Genomic DNA, 10,263 nt, shown 5'->3' on the forward strand with positions numbered 1-10,263 from the left:
AGCCCCGGGGCTCAGAAACAACGCTGAAGCCAGGTGGCCCCAAACTGCAGCCTGGACAGCTATCGGCCGAATCTGCCAGGCCCCAGAATCCCCTCTGTGGGCACGTTAACCATTTTGTTAGTCTTGCATTCATGTGAGCACACACCTTCCAGGATAGAATTAATGGGCCCCGCTTTTCATAGTGTGGTTGTACTTCCTGATTTTTTGAATATGATTCGAGAAATGTTTACTGAAACCAAAGGAGACTGTGTGCATGTTAATGGACTGTGTCCCTGGTACTGGGCACCAGGGAAAATGAACGTGTGCACCAGGGGAGAAGGATCAATACTGACACATAACCCAGCACAGAAGCATCCAGAAGTCATCCAGGCAGAAGCGATCACGTCACTCTGCAGGGAAAACAGCCGGCTTCTGGCTTTTCCATGCAGGATTCAAGTCCAGAATACAGTAGAGCATTATCCACACCATCCTGAGGAAAGAAGGGAGGAGCCGAGGATTTTATGTCCAGCCCAGCTGGCCTTCAAACTGAAAGGCTGCACATAGGAGGGTTTAAATCTGCCCAAGAACTCTGGAAATGCGGCTCCGTGGGCCTGGCTCCCCACCGTGTCGGCTGAGAACGTAGATACTAAGTTCTCCAACAACATCCAAAGGTTTCACCTCTAACTCCGCAGGGAGAGTGCGGGAGAAGGTGGGAGGCAGCATGAGCTCTCGGCCAGTCTCCTCTGTAGTAGCCGAGGTTTTCAGTGACTCAAAGAAGATCACAGAAAGCTGACAGATTGAGGAGGAGAACTATTTTTAACAGCGTAGAAGTAAAAAAAAAAAAAAAAAAAATGCAAAGAAACAGTGGGCAGTCACTATTTGAAATGGTGTAGAAAACCCAAGAGAATCAATTAAAAAATAAAACAAAACTACTGCAGACAGAATCTGGCACGGCAGGGTTAATATGAATGCAAGCCATTGATAATCGTCATAGAAACGCAGAGCATCCTGCTAGAAGCCTTACAGATACCCCTACTTACAGTAGCAACAGACAGATTAAATATCTAGGAATAGGGGCACCTGGGTGGCTCAGTCGGTTGAGCGTCCAGACTCTTGATTTCATCAGGTCATGATCTTGGGGTCAAGAGATCGAGCCCTGTGTCATATCCGTGCTCAGCAGGGAGTCTGCTTGAGGTTCTCTCTCCCTCTGCCTCTCTCTCTAGAGGTATCTCTCTCTACCTTTCTTTAAAAAAAAAAAAAAAAGAAAAGAAAAACCTAGGGGCACCTGGGTGGCTCAGCTGGTTGCACATCTGCCTTCAGCTCAGGTCATGGTCCCAGGGTCCTGGGATCGAGCCCCTCGTCGGGCTCCCTGCTCCGTGGGAAGCCTGCTTCTCCCTCTCCCAGTCCCCCGGCTTGTGTTCCCTCTCTCGCTGTGTCTCTCTGTGTCAAATAAATAAATAAAATCTTTTTTAAAAACTATAAAAAAAATTAAAAGAAAAATAAAAATCTAGGATAAGCACACTAACAGTTGATACCCACTGGAGGGGAAGTTTGAAACCCCTAAAGGCAGAAGAACAGAGAGGCGCACCATGGTTCTGGAAAGGAAACTTTTACATCCCAGGAAATAGACCTCAGTCTCCTTCATGGCTTCTAAGTTTCACGTGAAAACATAAGCAAGAAGAGCCAAGGAAACGCTGGAGGAACGGGATAGGAGGCACAGAAAGAGACCACGTAGACCCCTGATCATTCAGTATATGATTAAAGGGGCTCCTTAAACCAGTGAAAAGTGGAACGATGGAATTTTCAATAGATGGGATTGGAACAAACGAGTAGTAGCCATACGAAATAAAAGGAATCCATCCTTCACACCATCTACACCAGGGTAAATTCCAAATGGACCCAAAATTTGAATGTGAACAGTGAGGGGCTCAGTCGGTGGTGCATGGGACTCCAGGTCTCAGAGTCGTGAGTCTGAGCCCCACGTTGGGCATGGAATCTACTTAAAAATAAGAAGAAGAAGAAAATTAAAGAGTGAAATTATAGGTACTACAATCGAACATAAGCAACTTGCTTTATATCTTGAGTCTATAGCTAAGATTCAAAAACCCAAACAATGAAAAAGAAAACACTGGTAATTTCTACTACATACAAGTTTTTTTCGTTTAAATGGCCAGAAAAAGCATCATTCCCACCTCCTGAAGTGTGAGTGGTGCACAGCCACTTCCTCCCGACGAGGACAGTGTGGACGGCGGAAAGAGAGGGGTTTTGCCGTGGAGAAGGCTGAGCCTGGCAGCGCCCCAGCCAGGTGATCGAGGGCAGCGGCCGAGTGAGAAGTCGCGCTGATAACACGTACCCTGGATACGGGAAGGGCACCTCACCTCTGTAGTCTCCCGCCCCCAAGCCCATAACCCAGTCTAATCATGAGAAAACCATCAGACCAGTCCCAACTGAAGGGCATCCTGCCTGACCAGCCCAAGCTCCAAATAAATGGTCAAGGTCACCATCAACAAGGAAAGCCTGAGAATCTGGCACAGCCCAGAGGAGCTAAGGAGACACAGCAACTAGATGCAGTGTGGGATCCTGGATGGGGTCCTGGGACAGAGAACAGACAGTAGGTAAAAACGAGGGAAACCCGAAACAGAGAAGCCAGCCCCATCACGGCGGTGCTCAGCCAATGTTTACTGAATCAACGAACGGGGAAGGCTGTGTTAATGCTTCTCTGTTTCCTTCCCTCAGAAAATTGCCTTCATGGTAGCTCTAGGCCTGGTCACAACGGAACACTTGGAAGGTAAGGACCTGCATGGTGGCAGGCTGGGGTGGTGGCCATGGGGTGCTGGCTGGTGGGAGGGCCGCACACATGAGTGAACCGCCTTCTGGGAGGTCTGTCCCAAGTGCCAAGGCTTGTCAGCACAAAGACCAAGAAAGCCTCACTGCTCTCCCTGGCTCCATGGCTGTCTGCACAGACCCACTTTCTCGTTTTGGCAAAGGAATCGTGTGGGTCCCCTGCTCCCACGTTGCACGCAGCCCAGGGGAGTGGATGCTGGAGCCAGACTGCCCAGTCCTGCCGCTTGCTAACCACTCAGGCTTGGGCCCTCCTGGTCATGTCCGAAGGTCTGCGTTGGAGTCCTGGTCATGCTGCTTCAAGCTGGGTGACCTTGGGCAAGCTCCCTCCACTCTGAACCTCAGTCTCCTCTTCTGTAACACGAGGAAGACTGCACCTTGAAATTTTGCAGCGTTGTCATGAGGACTGGGATGAAAAAGCTTTCCTGATACTGTCGTGACTGTTAGGATTTTTATAAATAGCCCTCCTTGTAAAAATTCTCTAACCCTGATACCCTAAATATTTATGTATTTGGACCCTGTCTTCCACAGAGGGTCTGGGGTGCCTTACGGGAAACACATGAATGATACTGCAAAGATTTAAAAGGAAAAATTGGGGGTCCAAAAGACAAGTTAGGAAAAAATGTCAAAACAACTGTATTCAGAGAAACAGGTCCCAGGTTCCACCTGGCAGGCAAAACAGAAGGAAGGAAAGGCGGGGACCATTCCTGTGGGGTGGTCACTGTCACTACGTGAAGCACACCACACTGGGGGCCCCAGAAGGATTCGTGCTGGAGGCTTCATGTGGGCAGAGCCTACCTGAGCAGCAGGTGGATGGATTCCTGCGGGGGCCCTGAGCCTCACTGTGCAGCTGGGCCGGGCCAGTGCCTGGCCGGCGGACATCCCACGAGACACGTCCCTGGGGTGGATCATGGCACATGGGGGACCCCGTGCTGAGAGCGGGTACCTGCCAGCCCGAAGCCAGCCCATCCATCTGCCTCGGAGGGAGCAATTCGGGGGGCCACTCTGGGGCGGGGATGCTGGGCAGACAGAAGCCATAGGGCAGGAGGGGACAGGGACGCCCAGGGCTTGCAGAGAAAGAGTTCGGGGTTCCCAGGCCAGGAAGGATCCAGTAACGGCTGTGTCTGTGTCTTTCCAGAAATCCAGAGCAAACGCCAAGAGCGGAAGAGAAGAAGCACAGCTAATCCTGCGTACAGTGGCCTCCTGGAGACGGAGGTGAGGCCCTGCCCTCGTGCACCTGCCCTGCGGCTGCCTCCCTCCCCTGCCCCTCTGGGCATTGGAGTTCAGGGCACGACAATAAATGATGTCCTTCTTCCCCTCCTGAGTTCAGAGTCAGTTGAGAAACAGACGCGGGAGATCAGAATGTCATTGGCCGCCCCTGCCCTCTGCTTATACCCCCAGCCCCTGCTCGGAGAACACTCCCGAAGCGTCCATCTTTATACCCCTCGCTTCCTCCTTGATTTCCTGAGCTTGCTCAGGGGTGGAGGCCGTGCTTCCCTCAGGGCAGAGCCTTTGCTGACTCACCGGCCGCTCCCCTGCCCTGCGCGTCCGTCCCGTTGCGACCTCCGGAGCCCTGGGTGGGGAGCCTGTCCCGGGTGCGTCCCGGGCAGGAGCAGTGTCACCGAGGAGGGCTCCACGTGAGCTGCTTTTGTTTTGTTTTCGGTCCCCTGCAGAGGAAACGGCTGGCGTCCAACTATCTCAACACCCCCCTGTTCCTCACAGCGAGAGGTAGGTGCTCGCAGGCCATGGCTGCCCTGGGGCCTGAGGCCAAGTCGGCGTGGGTGGCCCTCCACTCTTGGCCTGCGTGGGGCTGGCCGGCCCGTCCACAGCGGGACAGAGTTGCTTTCTGGTGGATGGTGCACTCCGGCTCCCAGGCCCTCCACACGGCCTCCTTCGCCCCGATACCCTCTCTGGGGAGGAGGTGGGCTGGCGGAGCCTGCTGCCCTCTGACAGGTGTCAGAACCGGGGCTCCGAGCCGGGACGATGACGCGAGGCCTGGATGGGATGGCACGTGGTAAATGCTCGCGTGTTCCCTCTGGACGGTATCATCTGCGGACTGCTCTGAGCCAGCGACTAAAAGGAAAACCATGTTTTGTGATCATTAAATGTGTGGTTTGGCATCACTTACTGGAAAGAGAGTGGGTTATGGACAAACAAAAAAACAAAAAAACCCAAAACCACAGTTGAAAATAAGTCACTCTGAGAGGTCCCTGGAATGATGGCTCCCCCGCAGGGCAGCCCACTGCCCGCCCCATGGTGGGTCCCGGCCCCGACCAGGGCAGAGACCCTTGCTTCCGCCGTGCCCCGGGTGAGAACACGGTGTCCGGGGGCCTGTGATGCTCCTGTCCTGCCCTGGGGTGGGAACCCCTGCCCCACCGGGCCTCGTGGCCTCCGGTCCTGATTGGTGTTCCTCAACGCCCACTAACATGTTCTCCACCCTTCTTCCCCGTGCTAGCCAATGAGGACCCCTGCTGGAAGGTAGGTGTCCCCTCGCCGGCACACCTGGGCAGGGCGGGTGCAGGCGTGGGTGCTCCAGGCAGGGGCAAGCGGAGCGAGCGGAGGGCCTTCGGGCTCCGTGCTCGATATCGAGAGCTTTGCAACCCCAGCCAGGCCGTTGTCCAGCCTGCCTGGCAGAGTCGGGCGTCCCCACAGGGTCAGCCCACAGGCTGCTCAAACACGAGCTCTCTCCACCCACGGCTGAGGACGCAGGGACCCTGGGAGCCAAGAAGGCCCAGGTGCAGGCAGCTGACGCTGGCTGCCGGCCGGGCTCTACGGAGCTCTGCTCAGCCCTGCTGTGTGACCCCAGGGGGAGCTGCCTCTCTCAGGTCCCCGTTGCCCACCTTGCGAGGGTCTAGACCCGGTAATCCCCAGGGTCTGACCCCTCAGGACTGCCCTTTCTGTGATCTTCTGAGACCCCGATTCCCCGAGCACACAGTGTGTCCCTGCTTCCCAGGACACAAGCTGGTCGTGACCTTGTGGGGTTTTTTAAGATTTTATTTATTTGACAGAGAGAGAGAGAGCACAAGCAGGGGGAGTGGTAGAGGGAGAGGGAGAAGCAGACTCAGCACTGAACGGGGAGCCCGATGCGGGGCTCGATCCCAGGACCCTGAGATCATGACCTGAGCTGAAGGCAGATGTTCAACCGACTGAGCCACCCAGGTGCCCTGTGACCTCCTTTTTTAACTAAGTTTTGGATCTAATGCTAGGAGAATTTGTAGCCCCTACATGCCTGTAACAGTCGGGCCACTAAAGCAGCAGCAGGTGACAGGTCTGCACTCTGGTGATACCGGGCTTTTTGCCGCCAGAACGATGTAGTGTCACAGACTGGTGCTGGTGGCTTGTCCACAGACGCCTGTGCCCAACCAGCGCGGACACAGGACGTGGCTGGAGCCTGAGCTCCGCTCCCGCAGGCCCCAGTCCTGGGGGGCCGTGGCTTCGAGGCGGGAGACCCCGCTGCTGGTCCCGCGTCCACCTGCAGCTTACTGAGCCATCCCGGGCACGTGGCTCGCCTTCCCTGAGCTCCTGCACTGAAATGAGAGGTGACAGCGAGTCTCTGAGGCCTCGTCTCTGTCTGCTGCCCCCTCCGTCAGGGGCAGCCTGGGGTCCAGGGTCCTCGTGGCGTGGGCCATTCCAGATGAGAGCCCTCTGGTCCTTCACAGCCATGAAGTCAGAAGGCACTGCTGCCACGTGGGTGGAGAACAGACGTCCCGTGCGTGGAGATTTTCTAGCGGGTGGTGGAAAACCGTTCCGACTTTGCAGGTCACGGGAGGCGTGGCGTTATGAAAGGCTCCTCTCTCTGTCAGGGCTGTCCACAGTGCAGCAGGCTGGCTAGGGAGGTAGTGAGCTCCCTGTCCCCACAGCTGGGTAAGCAGAGGCTGAACCACCAAATGTGGGTGACTCTGGAAGGGACATTTGAAGTTCTTTTACCCCAGGGAAAGAGGAAGCCGCCCCTTACCAGGCTCCTACATGGATTGTGTTTTGTGCACCGTATCCTGTTGAGTCCTCCCAGCATCCTGTGGGGCAGGCGTCACTAGCCCACATTACAGATGTGGAAACAGAAGAGCACAGTAACCCACCCGGGATGTTGGGAGAGGCCAGGTTAGACTGAGGTGTTGTCAAGAGCACTGGGGAGGACCGTGGCCGCGTACCTCCCAAGGCCATGCACGAAGAACGCACTGGGGAGAGGCTCTGTGAGCACTTGCCTGCCCTCCCCCCCCAGGATATTGGTCTGTGGGACATTGGGGGCCCAGGGGGACGGTTTCCTAAGCCACAGCAGGACCGCCTGTCCCGCTACCCACACCTGGTGTCCAGGTCTCAGCCGGGATGAATCAGGGTGCCGGGGCCACACCCCGCCTGACTCTGACTCGGTGGCCGTGTCCCTAGTAAACATGGCCCAGGTGGTGCCCTAGAGTCCACGTGACAGGCAGCTGCTCATCCTCCCGGTTCCAAGGCTTGTCCCTCTCTCTCTTGGAGCTGCTGAGAAACAGTGGGTCACAAGCAGTTCAGGACAGCAGCTGCCCGGGGGGCCCCCAGCCCCCTCCCAGCCCCACTGACCCGCCTCCCGCCCTCCCTTCTCTTCCAGAGTGAGATCACCCACGCTGAGCACTGTGCTGCCTGCAAGCGAGGGGCCAACCTGCAGCCTTGCGGCACCTGCCCGGGGGCCTACCACCTCAGCTGCCTGGACCCGCCCCTCAAGACGGCGCCCAAGGGCATGTGGCGGTGCCCCAAGTGCCAGCAGAAGGTATGGGAGGCTGTGCTGCCGACTCTCCCTGCACCGAAGGACCCTCCCCCGGCATAGCACCTGAGGCTGGATAATCTGCTGGGCTGGGCCCGTGCACTGTAGGGTCTCAGCAGCGCCCCAGCCTCTGCCCACTAGATGCCAGGAGCACCCTCATAGTGGCCTGAGATCTCAGACACTGCCCGTGGAGGCCCACTGGTGACGACTGAGCAGAGGTGTCCCCGTGCAGCACCTGACCCAGTGACTCCCCCTCTGAACTCCAGATTCCCCCTGGGGAGACCAGGACTAGCAATGCAAACCGCAAAAACAGTGCTAGCTAACGTGTTCCTTCTCCTTGCCGCCACACAAATGAAAACCTAGCAGGTTCGAAAAAACAGTAACACTCCCTTCTGGTGATGATGCGGGGAGGCAGACACTCTCCGCATTGCAGAATCTTATCAAGAGCCTTAAAAAATGTATATATCTTTTTAATGCAGAATCTAGCTTTGGGGAATGTGGTCTCAAGAAAGAATCCAAATACCGATAAAGTTCTGTGCACGAAGAAGCCCCTCGCCCCGTATTTATAAAGGAAGAGATAGAGCTACCTTGCAGCAGTAGGAGGCAGTGAAATAAATTCCGGCATGTGCACGCAAGGTGATGTTATGTGGTCATTGAAAATGATCTTTACAGAGAGTTTGTGATTCTTTAGGGCTTGTTCTCTATGTGGAATTAAGTTTTTAAAAACGAAAACACCAGGCTTTATAGTGGCAGTATGGTTTAATCATTAGCCCCTGAGAAAAGCTGCAGGTAGAATAAAAACCGTGGAGGACATACTTCCAAGTGTTAGAATCACGTGGGAAGTAACAGTGCTTTTTTGTGAAGGATGTTTTTCTATATAATGCATATGTGTTACTTGTAAAATCATAGGGGAATCATCTTTATTTCAGAAAACACTGATTCTCATGGGTTTGCGTCATCCCGGGGACCTAGGGAGAGGGTGGATACAGGGGGCCCTATGTCACGGTCTCCTGTGGGGGCCACCAGCTGTGACTGCCTGAGGCTCACAGCTCTTCGAGGGAAGACAGAGAGGGCACAGGATTGTCTTCCTGAGTTCAGCATGATGGTGGGGACTCCCTGGGCCCTCGGTGGAGCTGCTCTCGGGTCCCCAGGACAAGGGAAGAAGGCAGGTGGTCGTTCATGGATGCATTCAGTCAAGAATTGGGGCCTCCTCCACACCAGCACCGAGTGGGGCCCTGGGAAGAAGCAGTTCCTGCTCTCAAGGAGCTCTGTGAGCCAGACCGTGAGCCAGGGTCAGCCCCCATCCCATCACGGTTGAGGGACCTACCGCTCAGAGAGCTTGTGTCCGCCGCCCCCCGCCCCGTCCAGGGTTGCACGGCCAGGCCGTGGCATGTTCTGGCCTGCCCGCTTGCTCATCAACCTGTCTGCCCTCTAGGCCTTAAAGAAAGACGATGGTGTGCCCTGGACCGGGATGCTGGCCATTGTGCACTCCTACGTCACCCACAAGACGGGTAAGACAGCCTCGGGGAGTGGAGAGGGGCACCTCCTCCCTTCTCTCCATCCCCACCCCCGTCCTCGGGACTCACTCTGGGCCCACCTGAAGCTGTTTCCAGCCAGAGCTCTGCAAAGAGGGACACTGGGACTGGTCCTGTGCGCAGGGCAGTTACTGTGAGGGGATGGCATTTCTAGCCCCTGTGTATGCGGCCAGGGCCAATGGCTTCTGCAGGAGGATGTGGCCCGAATGGCCTAGAGGCGTAGACCTCGGGTTCTTTCTGCTTTTCCCGCTCGCGCACGGCCCAGGCTTTTTGCTCACCTTGCTTGCTTACCTGGCCTTCTCTTTGCTAGTCAAGGAAGAAGAGAAGCAGAAGCTGCTACAGAGAGGCAGCGAGCTACAGAGTGAGCACCAGCAGCTGGAGGAGCGGGACCGGCGCCTGGCCTCGGCAGTGAAGGTGCGCTGGCAGTGGGGGGCAGGAGAATGGGGGACCTTAGAGCCCCAAGATGTAAGTCTAAAGCTTCACTGTCCTGTTACTGAGGCTACAGGAGAAGACAGACTCACCAACACCACTCAGTGAGCCAGGATTTAGAGAATGCAGCTCTGTGATCTATTCAACAAATAGTTATCAAGCAATTGAGCCTCTAGCTCTGCCCCTACCTAGCTCTTCGTCTTTGGCAAAGCCCTGTCTCTGAACCTCAGTTTCTTCTTGTGTAAAGTGAACATAATGATTTCTCTTCTGTAGTGTGGTGGTAAACAAGACAGTGGTGATGATGGTGATGGTGGTGGTGGTAGTGATGGTGGTGATGATGGTGATGATGGCGGTGATGGTGATGATGGTGCTGATGGTGATGGTGCTGATGGTGATGATGGCAATGATGGTGGTGATGGTGATGGTGGTGATGGTCATGATGATAGTGGTGATGGTGGTGATGATGGTCATGATGGTTGTGATGATAATGGTGGTGATGGTCATGATGGTGGTGATGACAATGGTGGTGGTGGTGATGGTCATGATGATGGTGGTAGCAATGTTGATGGTGGTGATGGTCATGATGATGGTGGTGATGGTGGTGATGGTCATGATGGTGGTGATGACAATGGTGGTGGTGGTGATGGTGATGATGGTGGTGGTGGCAATGTTGATGATGGTGATGGTCCTGATGGTTGTGATGGTCATGATGATAGTGGTGATGGTGGTGATGATGGTCATGAT

The 10,263-nt window shown here is 55.2% G+C and overlaps 1 protein-coding gene across 2 annotated transcripts in view; it reads left to right on the plus strand.

The window, feature by feature from the left end:
* The window catches only part of PHF21B (PHD finger protein 21B), an 88,011-nt gene that overhangs the window by 76,417 nt on the left and 1,331 nt on the right, over nt 1-10,263 (plus strand). For both annotated transcript variants that reach the window (XM_044915770.1, XM_021687799.1), the window contains exons 6-12: nt 2,716-2,767; nt 3,959-4,035; nt 4,494-4,548; nt 5,276-5,298; nt 7,403-7,561; nt 8,991-9,066; nt 9,401-9,504. In XM_044915770.1, coding sequence (XP_044771705.1) covers nt 2,716-2,767; nt 3,959-4,035; nt 4,494-4,548; nt 5,276-5,298; nt 7,403-7,561; nt 8,991-9,066; nt 9,401-9,504 — 546 coding nt within the window. The remainder of the gene's footprint in view (nt 1-2,715; nt 2,768-3,958; nt 4,036-4,493; nt 4,549-5,275; nt 5,299-7,402; nt 7,562-8,990; nt 9,067-9,400; nt 9,505-10,263) is intronic.

The sequence above is a fragment of the Neomonachus schauinslandi genome, chromosome 5 (genome assembly GCF_002201575.2).
Source record: "Neomonachus schauinslandi chromosome 5, ASM220157v2, whole genome shotgun sequence".
In the NCBI taxonomy this organism is placed as follows: Eukaryota; Metazoa; Chordata; class Mammalia; order Carnivora; family Phocidae; genus Neomonachus; species Neomonachus schauinslandi.